Genomic DNA, 12781 nt, shown 5'->3' with positions numbered 1-12781 from the left:
ATGATTTATTTCCTATTAACCAGTTTTGTGTGATCTTTCTCTATATATCTTAATTTATAAAATAGCTCAAAAGATTCTCAAACTACGACAGCAGAGCGTCACATAATAAAAATTTATATTTGGAACGTCAGAACAGCCTGGGTTTCCGTTCTGTTTCTGCCATTTATGGCCAGTGTGACTTCATACAGAATTCCCTGAATGTCAGTTTTCTCTTCTATGAAATGTAAATGTTAGTAACTACCTCGCTGCATCCTTAGGACTAAAAGGGAAATGTAAACTGCTTAGCTGCTGCTGCTATTTTAAGAGCAATAATGATCATGCTGCCTTCCCACACTGTCACTGTGCTGTTCTTCAGCCTCTTTGCATTCAGCGGCAGTTAATTTTGCTCGACTTGGATTATGCTGGGTCTTTTGGAATTGCTCTGCCTGCAGGATCTTGAACTCTGAGCTTCCTGCTCGCAACCAGGCCCCGCGCCTCCTGCCTCCTCTTCTCTCGCTGTGACTACCTCATGCTTTCCTCTTGTCCCCTCCTGTGCCTTTTAAACTTTGCAGGAAGCCTGTCTCGGTGCTGTTCTGTCCAGCCTGTCTCCACTTGGGGCTGTGCCTCTGAATTCACACGACTGCCAGATGCGTTTAGCTAGCTGTAACGGGCCCTCGTGTATTTATTTATCAGTTTATATGTCTGTTTCCCTTATGAGAATGGGCACTTCTTAAATCAGGAAATACTTTGTTCATTAACAAAAGACTAATATTTTAAAACCTCTCTTCACTTTTCCTTTTATTTACAAGGTTTATTTGTAGGTACGCCTCACCTGAGAGTGTGAGGGCTTAAACTTGCCCGTGTCCTTCGCCTGTCGAGGAGCCTCATGTTCACGTCTGTGCCGTCCAGCATGCTCGTTCTCTATCCCTGCTGTCTGGCATAGAGTAGATTTCCAACAAGTGTTTGCTGAGTTATGAAGTATTTTCCTTTAAGCCCCTCTCAGACCCCAACCCCACTGTGTAACCAACCTGTCTTGACTCCTCAGCCCTCGCTGGCTGAGTCTCTCCCTTTGACTCCCCCTGGGGCTCTGCTTTCGGATCCTGCTTTGCCCTGTCTCGTGTTTTTGGAGTAGTCAGTCACTGCACTGATGGTGTCTTTCCAGTCCCCACAGCAGCCAGCACGGTCGTTTGCACACATTAGGCATCGTGTGTACTGAACTGAGCTGGTCTTAGGTTCAGGATGCAAATCCCTAGGTAACAAGTTCCTTGCGTCTAAGTTTCTTAGCCTCAGCCCTTCGTGTTAGTACTAGTTTCTGTAATTAACTTTTTTCCACCGTTCTTCAAAGTAGCTCTTTGCCAAAGGAATGCGCTGCCTCACCTTTTCAATCTTATACCTCCTGGTCCTCAACCTACCTGCCTCCTTCCCTCTCAGGCTGTTCCTCAGCCTGTCTGTGAGTTTTCTTTATTCTCAACCCCTTAAAATTTTTTTCTTTCATTTCTTACCCTCTCTTTATAAAACATAAGACTCCTTAGATGAATCCTATAGAAATGGAGAAAGTAGACTTATTTTAGTAGTAGATGATTTTTTTTAAGAAGTTTTGAGGTGTTTTCTTCTGTATAAAAAGTACTTTTGTGGGCTGGCCCTGTGGCATAGTAGTTAAGTTCAGCACACTCCACTTCACTGGCCTGCGTTCATGGGTTTGGATCCTAGGAATGGACCTACACCACTCAGCAGCCATGCTGTGATGGCAACCCACATATAAAATAGAGGAAGATTGGCACAGATGTTAGCTTAGGGCTAATCTTCCTCAGGCAAAAAAAGAAAAAAGAGGAAGATTGGCAACAGATGTTAGCTCAGGGCAAATCTTCCTCAGGGAAAAAAGTACTCTTGTTTGTGTCATTTTCGTCACCTAACAGACTCATCTCAACCACAGGATCAGAGGATCTGAGTCATTGGAAACATGAGAGGTGGCTTATTCTAATATCTGAGGTTGCTATTTTTAAAATAGTCTTCACCATAAAGAATAATTTGTGTTGAAAATTATTTCAAATTCTATAATATAAGAATTGTAATAGAATTATACTTTAAACAATTATATGTGAGCTTTTATAATGAATCATACTTAAACTGGGAGAGGTTAAAATCTTTGCCATGGCTTTTAAAAAGCAAAGAATTTCTTTTAAAAGAAATAGTCCCATCTTTGTTTTTACACATTTCTAGATTTCTGTATTTCAGATTTGTTTAAAATGAGATGTAGAGGCAATTATAAGAATTATAATGGTGCTCAGAATTAGGTACTTAGAGATAGCACTTCTTACACTAACAAAATGTCGTTTGTTTTTAAAGAAGTTTTTGAAGTTTGAGTTTGGTTTCAGAACCATGGGTTTGATCCCTTTGCTTTTTCAAGCCTCCCATAGGGTCTTTCCTCAAGAGAAAAGCTATTGCCAAGGGAGTAAGACTTAGAAATAGTTCTACATGCATCATTTTGTAGTATAACTCAGCATGTTCTGGCTATGACCCCCCCCCTTCCCAAAAAATGTTAGGAAATTTATTTAAATCTTTCATAGAAGCAAATTTGAAAATTATTTCAAAAAATAATTAATTTAAAAATTATTATGAAGACAGTAAAGAATTGTAATAGTATAGCTTTATACAAATGGAATACTGATTACATCTCTCAAAATAGGGTACTAATTATTTGATTTTACAATTGAATGCCAGTTCAAATCAATGTAGCTTTACCTTTTTTGGAAAAAACTAGGTAAGGAGTATTTTTATCTGTTTCACTTTTTCTTCTTTATCTAAGATGAAACTTAGGGCATAGAAGAAGAATATTAGTAATAAATATTGTATGAAAATAACTCGTCTTTCTCTTTGTTTCAGTGGTCCCAATCGAGGCCATTATATTGCAATAGTTAAGAGTCACGATTTTTGGTTGTTGTTTGATGACGACATTGTAGAAGTAAGTAGTTTCTTAATTTCTCATTTTTCTTCAAAGTTGTGTGTATGTTACTCTTTATTTTTTCTCCGAGTCTCTCGTTCATATGTGACAGGTGATGAGTCTCAGACAGATGTCTGGGTCCTGGGATTGTCGTCTAATTCCTACTTCTTGCTCCTTAGTAGCCAATCCCAATGCTTCAGTGGTCAGCTAGCTTTTCAAATGTTTAGAATAAAACAAGGGAAAGCTTTAAACAACAGAGCTAGTTTTTAAAAAAATCTTCTATGACTAAAAAATAAATGTACTGAGCTATAACATACATACAGTAAAGTACACAAATCTTAAGCAGTAACTTGAATTTGTGCTTGTGAGTGCACACACACTGACATACACACACACTTGTAACCACCATCCAAATCAAGATATACTGCTTTCTCACTACCCCAGCAAGCGCCCTTATTCCTCTTCCTGGTCAGTACCCCCCGCTTTCCTCCCCTCCGCCCACCGTACCCTTGAACCCACTGTTTTGACTTTTATCAATATGGTTACTTTTGCTTACGTTCGAATATCGGTGGGCTCATCCAGTATGACTTCTCTTGTGGTGGGCTTTGTTCCTCGGCATTGTGTCTGTGCAGTTCAGTCTCGTTGCCTGTAGTAGTAGTTCTTTTTTATTTCTGCGTGGTTTTCTGTTGTATGAATATACCAAGTTAGAAATTTGGCTTTTGCCCATAATTGACTATTAGGAATAAAACTGCTTTGAGCGTTCTTGTAGACGTTTTTGCTGGACATATGCGTTCATTTTTCTTGGGTATGTGTTAGGTTGGACTGTATGAAATTGCCGTTTTCGTAAGTCCCACATGGTTGACAGCTGGTCGTTTCATATATTTCATGTAGTATTTAGTTCAGCCTATCTCTAGGAATTGAATTGCTGGGTCAAAGTGTAATTGTATGTTCCACTTTAGAAGATAATGCCAAATCTTTTCTGCAGAGTGTCTGTACAATTTTACATTCCCACTAGCTATGTATGAGAGTTTCACTTGCCCCGTAGTCTCACCAGTACTTGGTATTATTAGTCTTTTAAATTTAAGCCATTCTGGTTGTGCAGAGCTGTTTTATAAATGAGAACATGAAAGGCATGATTCTAAGAAATGTTGAAGCTTTTACTGGATTTAAGCATTTCAGAGAGCTCATTTGTGTCCTAATGTTTACGTTCTTGCCTTACAGAAAATAGATGCACAAGCTATTGAAGAATTCTACGGGTTAACATCAGATATCTCAAAGAACTCTGAGTCTGGTTACATCCTTTTCTATCAGTCTCGGGACTGAGGGGGAACCGTGATGAAGAGAGACTTTCTGCCTCATTTCTTCTCTGGTTATTTTGGAAAGGATCAAGCACTGATTTTTCAAGAAAAGAGAAATGCGGGAAGCTCAGGGGGCAGTAGCACACTTTGCACACAATAAAGCAAAGACTATGGATTAACAGGCTCTTCCTATCATGGTAGTTGATTTATTTGCTCAGGTATCATGCTGTCTGCGCAGTTCCACACAACAAGGAAGTGAAATCAGAGATACCAGCTCCTCTTGTCAAACAGCCTTCCAGTCATTGACGTGCATTTTCTCTTTTTTAATTGCACCAGTAATGATGTGAACTCCTTGGGGGTGCAGTAGAAAGAATAGGAATCTGTGCTAGGTTGTATTGGTAATTTAAGGAGATAATATTGAACACAATGCATGAATTTGCCTGTGTTGAATATGTATAGAAAGAGTGACTATTTGGTGGTCTTTTCAAGCGTAAACCAGAAATACTTTTGGGCCCAACACTTGCAGTTGCCTTCCTGATGTAAAAAAACTAACAGTTGCTCGAATCCAGTGTCGGGAAGACAAATATGTTTTGCTTCTCTGAAGAAGCTTATAATAATATACAGTATATGTATATGTAGGGAGCAATTGGTCAAAAGTGGCTTCTTGTTTCCCCAAGGGGAAAGACTGGCTTTGTAATTATAATTTTTTTCCTTATTTATTTTACTGAAAACTGGTAGAGTGTAAGTATTGTATGAAGTGCCCATGATTCTGTCAGTAAATTGGAGCATATGTTTATTAGCTTTGTCAGTGTAACTGGTCCTTTTGTCTGTCTCTGTTTAAGGTGGGCTGTAGGACACCCTGGGAGGGGCCGCAGCGAGGGGGGCCAGCGCTCTTTACGGGAGGAACTGCCATCTCTGGCTCGGCGCCTGTCCTTTTGTTAATCCAGCTTTAATTTCAGTAAAATAAGAAACTGTCAGAAATTCCCTGTAGTTGTTGGAATGATAAGAGAAACTCTGGTGCAGCGGTGGCATACCATTTAGAATTCTTAAATACTCTAATGTTTCAGGTTGAGGCCATGTTTAGAAAATTCATGTCATAGCAGTTACGTTATTTTCAGATGTCGTTCTTTACCCTGGAACGAAGTCATCCGTCATCCCCCCAGCAGCAGCTAACTGAAAACCCTTTTAAGATGAAATTTTAATGAACTAAACCGGAAATATACCAAAAAAAGGTGTTTTTTTCCTTCCACCTTTACGAACGTTCAGAAGTTAAACTTTGTGTTTGTTAAAGACTTCATTCTGTTGGGAGTTTTGAGAAGTAATATATGTAATGTATTAATGTCTGTAAACCACTGCATTTGACACTTTTCCATGCATCAGTAAGTTGTCTGACAGTGGCCGAATGTAACTCGCAGAAAATAATTGAATACACATTCAAAATAAGAGCAATCAGGCCTTGGGTGTTCTTTATCAAAGTCTTTTCAGGCAGTAATCTTTTTTTTAATTGCTGTAATTTTCTAAACTTATTTTACTAATACTGTTGATTATGAAAAACAACAAAAAAGAATGTTTTTGTCTGCTGCTATTATTAACATTTATTATCTGTATCTTTTAGCTCAGGAAATGACTTCACCTATTCGTTCCATGAACAGATCTGTGACAGGGTCGCTCAGCTAATTGGGCTATTTGAACAGATGTGCTGGGAGAAAATTATGATGTATTTGACAAATTGCTCTTTAACACATAGTTTCTAAAGCCTTACCCTGGCTGGAATGGTTTGTACCAATTGCGCAGCCTGCCTGATCTACCAACATTGCACAGAGAGTCACAGCCAAGATGGTGGGAAGGTCATAGCATGGGAGTAGGTACATTCTTCATTTTGAGGGCATAAGCCAAATTGTCTCAGAATTTAAAGCTGTATTCCTGCAGCTTTCAGTACAGAGAAGAGGACAGTGGGGCAGAGTCAGCTTTTCCTTGGGGGCCACAGCATGTATGAGAAAGGTAGATGAAGTCATTTGCATAAAGGTACAGCGTTAGAATACTATGTTGTGTTTGTTTTTACATGTTGCATTTAAAACATACAGTAAAAGCCAAGGTTACACTTCATATTAAAGCATTTTTATTGAGTTCCATGGTAGTCACACACTGTCCACATCTACACCGTATTTAATAGTATGATTTGTCAGGCGAGGGACTATGGGGTGATGGTTCTCAATTTACTTTTTACTCTTAGTGCAGCTGCATCTACGTACAATGTTTCGAAGCTTATCAGAAAGTCAGTATACTTTAAAACATATAGGGTTAGGGTTGGGTTAAAAACATGCAGATATAGTAAGTGAGAAAAGTGACCCATGATGGAGAGCATTGTGAGCTTGTCTGTTGGTTGACTGTGATGGAGATGCGGGGCGGGTTTAAGTTGTAAATGGTGGCTGACTGCTATCTAACTATGTACATGTCTGTTGGGATGGCTGTCCCATAGTGTGTATATTGGAATAAAAATTTCTATAAATTATCGTAACTGAAAGTAAATATTCTAAATTAAGTCTCACTTCTAAGTCATATGGCTTCTGCCTTAGAAACTTTACCTTGAGAAGATTGCTTAAGACAGGAGCCATGAGACTTTAGAAAAGGGAAAAGAGAAAATGTATAATATATGGGTCTTGTTGCCTCTAACCATCAGTATAGGGTTTTTTCTTTCCTTGATGGCAGTAGAAAGACCTCACTTTCATAACATACTACTCTTGATACTTTCTTTAAAGACACTTTTCATTAAAGATTCTCTCATGAGGTATTTAACTGGGAGCTGGGAGGCTAAGGCGCTCAGGTCCTGGCTCTTCAGTGAATTTAACTGTGTGACCTTGGGCAAGTCACTTAACCTCTCTGTGCTTCAGTCTCCCTATCTTGTAAAATGGGAGTAATACCTACCTCACAGGGTTGTTGTGGGGATTAATTAGATATAATGTCTGTAAAGCATTTAAGGTTCTTGAAGAAGGCGCTATATAAATACAAAATAATATCTATTAAAGTTGGTTTATTTGTGCTTGTGGGTTTTTAGTGTGTTTTTTTCCTTTTTGCCTAAAACGTATTTCAAATTTGAAGTTTACACTTTGGGAATTGTCTTACTGCTTTTGCTCAAAAGTTACTACTTTTTTTATGCAAAGACATTTTCCTAGACAGCCTTCCACGTTTGTAGGACAGTGTTCCCTGTGAGCCTCCTCTGATCAGCACGAATCTTGCATTTGCCTTCTGTGGTAGCATTGTCTTGCCCCAAGTCCCAAGTTTAAAAGTTTAAATTCAGTATCATACAATCTTAGATGGGAAAATACCTTAAAAGTCACTATTTCCAGCGCTCCTCCTCCCTTCCAGTTCAGTAATCGCCCCTGTAAGACCTGTCACGTGTAATTGTTCACCCTGTGCTTGAAGCCTGGTCCATTGTTGAGTAACTGAGGCAGTTGCTTACACCGCTGTGATGTGTCATCTGTCTGCCATCGCTCCTGGGAACCCGGTCTTGGAAGCACTCTGCTCATTCATCTCTCTGAAAGAGCGTTCTTAGAAGAAACACAGTAACAGGAGAATTGGACTGTCCTCGGGGACCTCAGATTGCGTTCTCTTTTCTAAACGTCTGTATCACACACTCCATATTGAACGTTTAGTAAATGAACTTCTCCGTATTCAAGAGAGTTTTTCATGAACTGTTGAGAATCCGAGACTGCCCCTCCTTTTCTTCAAGTTCCCTTGTTACCCGGTCCCTGTGCATGTTATTTTCTACCTCTCTCCTCTCATGTGTTGTCTGTGATGACCCACGATCTTTTTTATCTCCAGTGCTGCTGAAATCACGACCCATCATTTTTGAGTTGATAGCATGATAGGCCCTATCCTCAGCGTTTTCCTTTTTTTTTAAGTGTTAATCTTGATGACAAGCTTTATGAAATAGTGACATCCTCATGTTACAAAACAGGAAACTAAGGCTCCTCGGAGGGTAAGTAATTTTCCCAGTCACTCAGCTGGGAAGCAGCAGATCCGGGCTTCAAATAGGTATAACTTTATTGCCAAGCTCTTAACCATGGCTGTCATTATCAAAATTTTTTTGTGTGGAAAATACACATAACATAAAATTTACCATTTTAACCATTTTTAAGTGTACAATTAAGTGACACTAAGTACATTCACAGTGTTGTGCAACTATCACCACTATCCATTTCCAGCATTTTTCATCTTCCCAAACAGAAACTCTGTACCCATTAAATAGTAACTTCCCATTTCTACTCCTTGCCAGCTTCTAGGACCTTCGTTTTTACTTTATGTCTCTCAATTTGACTGCTCTACATCTCTCATATAAGTGGAATCAGGATATTTGTCCCTTTGCGTCTGGCTTATTTCACTTAGCATAATGTTTTCAAGGTTCGTCCATGTGGTAGCATGCATCAGAATTTCCTTCCTTGTTAAGACTGAATGATATGCTGTTGTGTGTATGGGTTTTCTTTATCCATTCGTCTCTTGATGGCCATTTGGGTTGTTTGCACCTTTTGGCTATTGTGAGTACTGCTGCTGTGAACACGGGGGTACAAGTATCCATTTGAGTTCCTGATTTCAGTTCTTTTAGGTATATACTAGGAGTTGCTGGATCGCATGGTTCTGTGTTTCACTTTTTGAGGAACTGCCATACTATTTCCGCAAAGGCTGCACCACTTTCCATTCCCACCAACAGTGCACCAAGGTTCCAGTTTCTGTATATCCTTGCCAACACTTAATGTATTCTGGATTTTGTGGGGTTTTTTGGGAGTGGTCATCCCAACTGGTGTGAGGTGATGTCTCGTCGTGGTTTTGTTTTGCATTTCCCTGATAAGTGATGTCGAGTATCATTTCATGTGCTTATTGGCCATTGGTTTATCTTCTTTGGAGAAATGTCTATTCAAGTCCTTTATCCGTTTCTTTAAATTGAGTTGTTCGTTTTTAAAATTGGGTGGTTTATTTGTAGGAATCCTTTGTAAGTTCTGGATGTTAATCCCTTTTCAGATGCACGATTCACGAATATTTTCTCTCATTCTGTGAGTTGTCTTTTCACTCTTAGGCATGATATCCTTTGCACAAAAGTTTAATTTTCATGCAGTCTAAGTTATTTTTTCTTTGATTGCCTATGCCTTTGGTGTCATATTCAAGAAATCATCACCAAATCCAATGTCATGAAACTTTTCCTCTATGTTTTCCTCTAAAACTTTAATAGTTTTAGCTCGTACATTTAGGTCTTTGATCCATTTTGAGTTAATTTTTGTATATGGTGTAGGTGAGAGTCTAACTTCATTCTTTTGCACGTGGATATCCAGTTTTCCTGGTACCACTTGTTGAAAAGACTGTTCTTTCTCCATTGAATGATCTTGCCACCTTGTCAAAAATCAGTTGGCCATACCAATAGGCACATGAAAAGATGCTCCACATCACTAATCATCAGGGAAATGCAAATCAAAACTACCCTAAGACCACCTTACACCCGTTAGAATGGCTATAGTCACCAAGACGAAAAGTAACAAGTGTTGGAGAGGTTGTGGAGAAGAGGGAACCCTCATACACTGCTGGTGGAATGCAGACAGGTGCAGCCACTGTGGAAAACAGTATGGAGTTTTCTCAAAAAACTAAAAATAGAAATACCATATGACCCAGCTATCCCACTACTGGGTATCTGTGCAAAGAACTTGAAATCAACAATTCAAAGTAACTTACTCACCCCTGTGTTCATTGCAGCATTATTCACAATAGCCAAGACATGGAAGCAACCCAAGTGCTTATTGACCGATGATTCGATAAAGAAGATGTGGTGTGTGTATATATATATATATATACACACACACACACAACACACAATGGAATACTACTCAGCTATAAAAAAGACAAAATTGTCCCATTTGCAACAAGGCAGATGGACCTGGAGGGTATTATGTTAAGTGAAATAAGCCAGACAGAGAAAGACAAACACTGTATGATTTCACTCATAGGCGGAAGATAAACACATGGAAAAAGAGAACAGTTTAGTGGTTACCAGGAGAAGGGGAGCACCTATATGGTGACAGACAAGTATTGATGTACAAACTGAAATTTCACAATGTCGTAAACCATCAGGAACTCAATAAAAAAATCAATTAGCCATATAGGTGAAGGTTTATTTCTGGGCTCTTTTCTATTCCGTTGGTCAATATGTCTGTCCCTATGCCAGTACCACACTTTGTATTACTGTATCTTTGTAGTAAGTTTTGAAATCAGGAAGTGTGAGGCTTCCAACTTTGTTGTTCTTTTTCAAGATTGTTTTGGCTCTTCAGCCTCCCTTGAAATTCCTTAAGAATTTTAGAATGGGTTTTTAAATTATGCAAAACTTGCTCTTTGGATTTTGATAGGGCTTGAATTCGATCTGTAGCTCACTTTGGGTAGTATCATCATCTTAACAATATTAAGTCTTCCAATCCATGAACATGGGATGTCTTCCCATTTATTTGTGTCATCTTTAATTTCTTTGAGCAATGTTTTATCATTTTCAGTATACAAGTCTCTTACCTCCTTGGTTAAGTTTATTGCTAAATATTTTATTCTTTTTGATGCTGTTGGAAATGGGATTGTTTTCTTAATTTTCCTTTTTGAATTATTCATTGTTAATGTATAGAAACAACTGATTTTTGTGTATTGATTTTATATCCCACAACTTTGTTGAGTTTGTTTACTCTAACAGTTTGGGGGGAATCTTTAGGGTTTTCTACATGTAAGATCATGTCATTTGTAAACAGAGGTAATTTTACTTCATCTTTTCCAAATTTGGATGGCTTTTATTTCGTTTTCTTGCCTCATTCCTCTGGCTAGAACTTCCAATACAGCATTGAATAAAAGTGGTGAAATCAGGCATCTTTTCCTTGTTCCTGACCTTAGAGGAAAAGTTTTCAGTCTTTACCATTGAGTATGATATTAGCTGTGGGTTTTTCATATTTGGCCGTTATCATGTTGAGAAAGTTTCTTTCTATTTTGAGTTTGAGTGTTCTTATCAGGAAAGGGTAGAGAATTTGTCACATGGTTTTTCTGTATCATTGAGATGATCATGTTGGTCTTTCTGCTTCATTTTGTTAAACTGATGTATTATGGTGACTGATTTTCATATGTTGAACCGTTTTTGCATTCTGGGAATAAATCTCATTTGGTCATGGTGTATAATCCTTTTAATATGATGCTCAGTTTGGTTTGTTAATATTTTGTTGACAATTTTTGCATGGATATTTATAGGGGATACTGGTCTGTAGTTTTCTTGTAGTGTCTTTGTTTGGTTTTGGTGTCAAGATAATTCTGGCCTTATAGAATGAGTTAGGAAGTGTTCCCTCCTCTTGAACTTTTTGGAAGAGTTTGAGAATATCAAAAGGCTTTTGCAAATAACCAATGCTTATATACGCACTGTAGGTCACTATTAAGAAAGTTGAAGGCATCGTCTTGCCCTTGAGGGATTTGTCATCTAAGAGGGAGTCAGAGGAAACATTGCTATGGAAGTCACCTGTGTACTTAAACATATACACAACCACACAGAATAGGTGGAGAAAGGCGGGGTAGAAAGGTACGGTTGACATCCACAGAGATGCAGGCAGATTGTTAGGCCCAAAGAGGGAATCTGGAAATCCAAAATAGTCAAAGGCACTGGGAATACTAAGTGTAATAGGAATTTAAGAATATTAACTCATGGTCCTGGTTAGTAATAGAATTTTTAAGCCTGCTTCAAATGCTTTTTTTTGCCCCTTGTTTTCTTAAGGAAAGGCTCTAAACTACTCTCAGAAATTCCACTCAAGCGGCCACTATGGACCCCTGATTCCGGAGGAAGCAAGCTTACATTATTCTGCATCATATGCCACTTACTATAATTCATCCCAATAATTGGCTCCTTTCTTAAATTTCCTCACCTTCAGTCAATGATTTGCCCTATAAACTCTGATGTAAGACTTAATTAAAACTTCATACCGCGTAATTATTTTCAAGTAAGCAAAACTCCCTTTTAAGATAAAAAAGAAATAGTCCCACTGTACTGATTTGGCGAGTCATTCCCAAATCTGGATGATTTAGCAGAGTCACTGAGGGAATTTTATAAGTGTTCAGATTCCTGAGATCTGTCCCCAAAGCTTTTGATTCATTGGAGATGAGAAATCTACTTTTCAAAAGCTCCCAGGTGGTTCTAATGCCGGTTTGGGACTCCCTGGGTTGAACTCATCTGAAGTTCTATATCATGTTTCTCTAAGGTCACTGCCGATCTGGAGTTGACCTGACGGAAGTGTTGTCAAAATAAATTATCTAAGGAATGGTCACATGAAACTCAAGGAGGGATGGAACGCTTGTCTTCACATAAGGTATTTGAAGGGATGCCATCTAGAGGATGTTTTGCTTCTAGGGTTGAATTGGGATGGAGATGTGGAAAGGGCAGAGAGGCCATAATAAGTACAAGGAAAAGCTTTCAGGTCAGCAGTGAGGAGCTGACATGCTAAGAAATAAAAAAGATACACGCGCACACACACACACACACACACAGTGGAATACTACTCAGCTATAAAAA

The 12781-nt window shown here is 38.6% G+C and overlaps 1 protein-coding gene across 7 annotated transcripts in view; it reads left to right on the top strand.

Annotated features, from left to right (window-relative positions):
- The window catches only part of USP12 (ubiquitin specific peptidase 12), an 85837-nt gene extending 78579 nt beyond the window's left edge, over positions 1-7258 (top strand). For all 7 annotated transcript variants that reach the window (XM_023621435.2, XM_070240186.1, XM_070240182.1 and 4 more), the window contains 2 exons: positions 2863-2941; positions 4142-7258. In XM_023621435.2, the coding sequence (XP_023477203.1) occupies positions 2863-2941; positions 4142-4243 (181 nt within the window). In that variant the 3' untranslated portion in view covers positions 4244-7258. The remainder of the gene's footprint in view (positions 1-2862; positions 2942-4141) is intronic.
- Positions 7259-12781: the final 5523 nt, after the last annotated feature.

This window comes from Equus caballus, chromosome 17, assembly GCF_041296265.1.
Source record: "Equus caballus isolate H_3958 breed thoroughbred chromosome 17, TB-T2T, whole genome shotgun sequence".
NCBI classification, from domain to species: Eukaryota; Metazoa; Chordata; class Mammalia; order Perissodactyla; family Equidae; genus Equus; species Equus caballus.
Note: the sequence above shows the minus strand (reverse complement) of the source record. Positions and strands in the feature narration are given on the sequence as shown.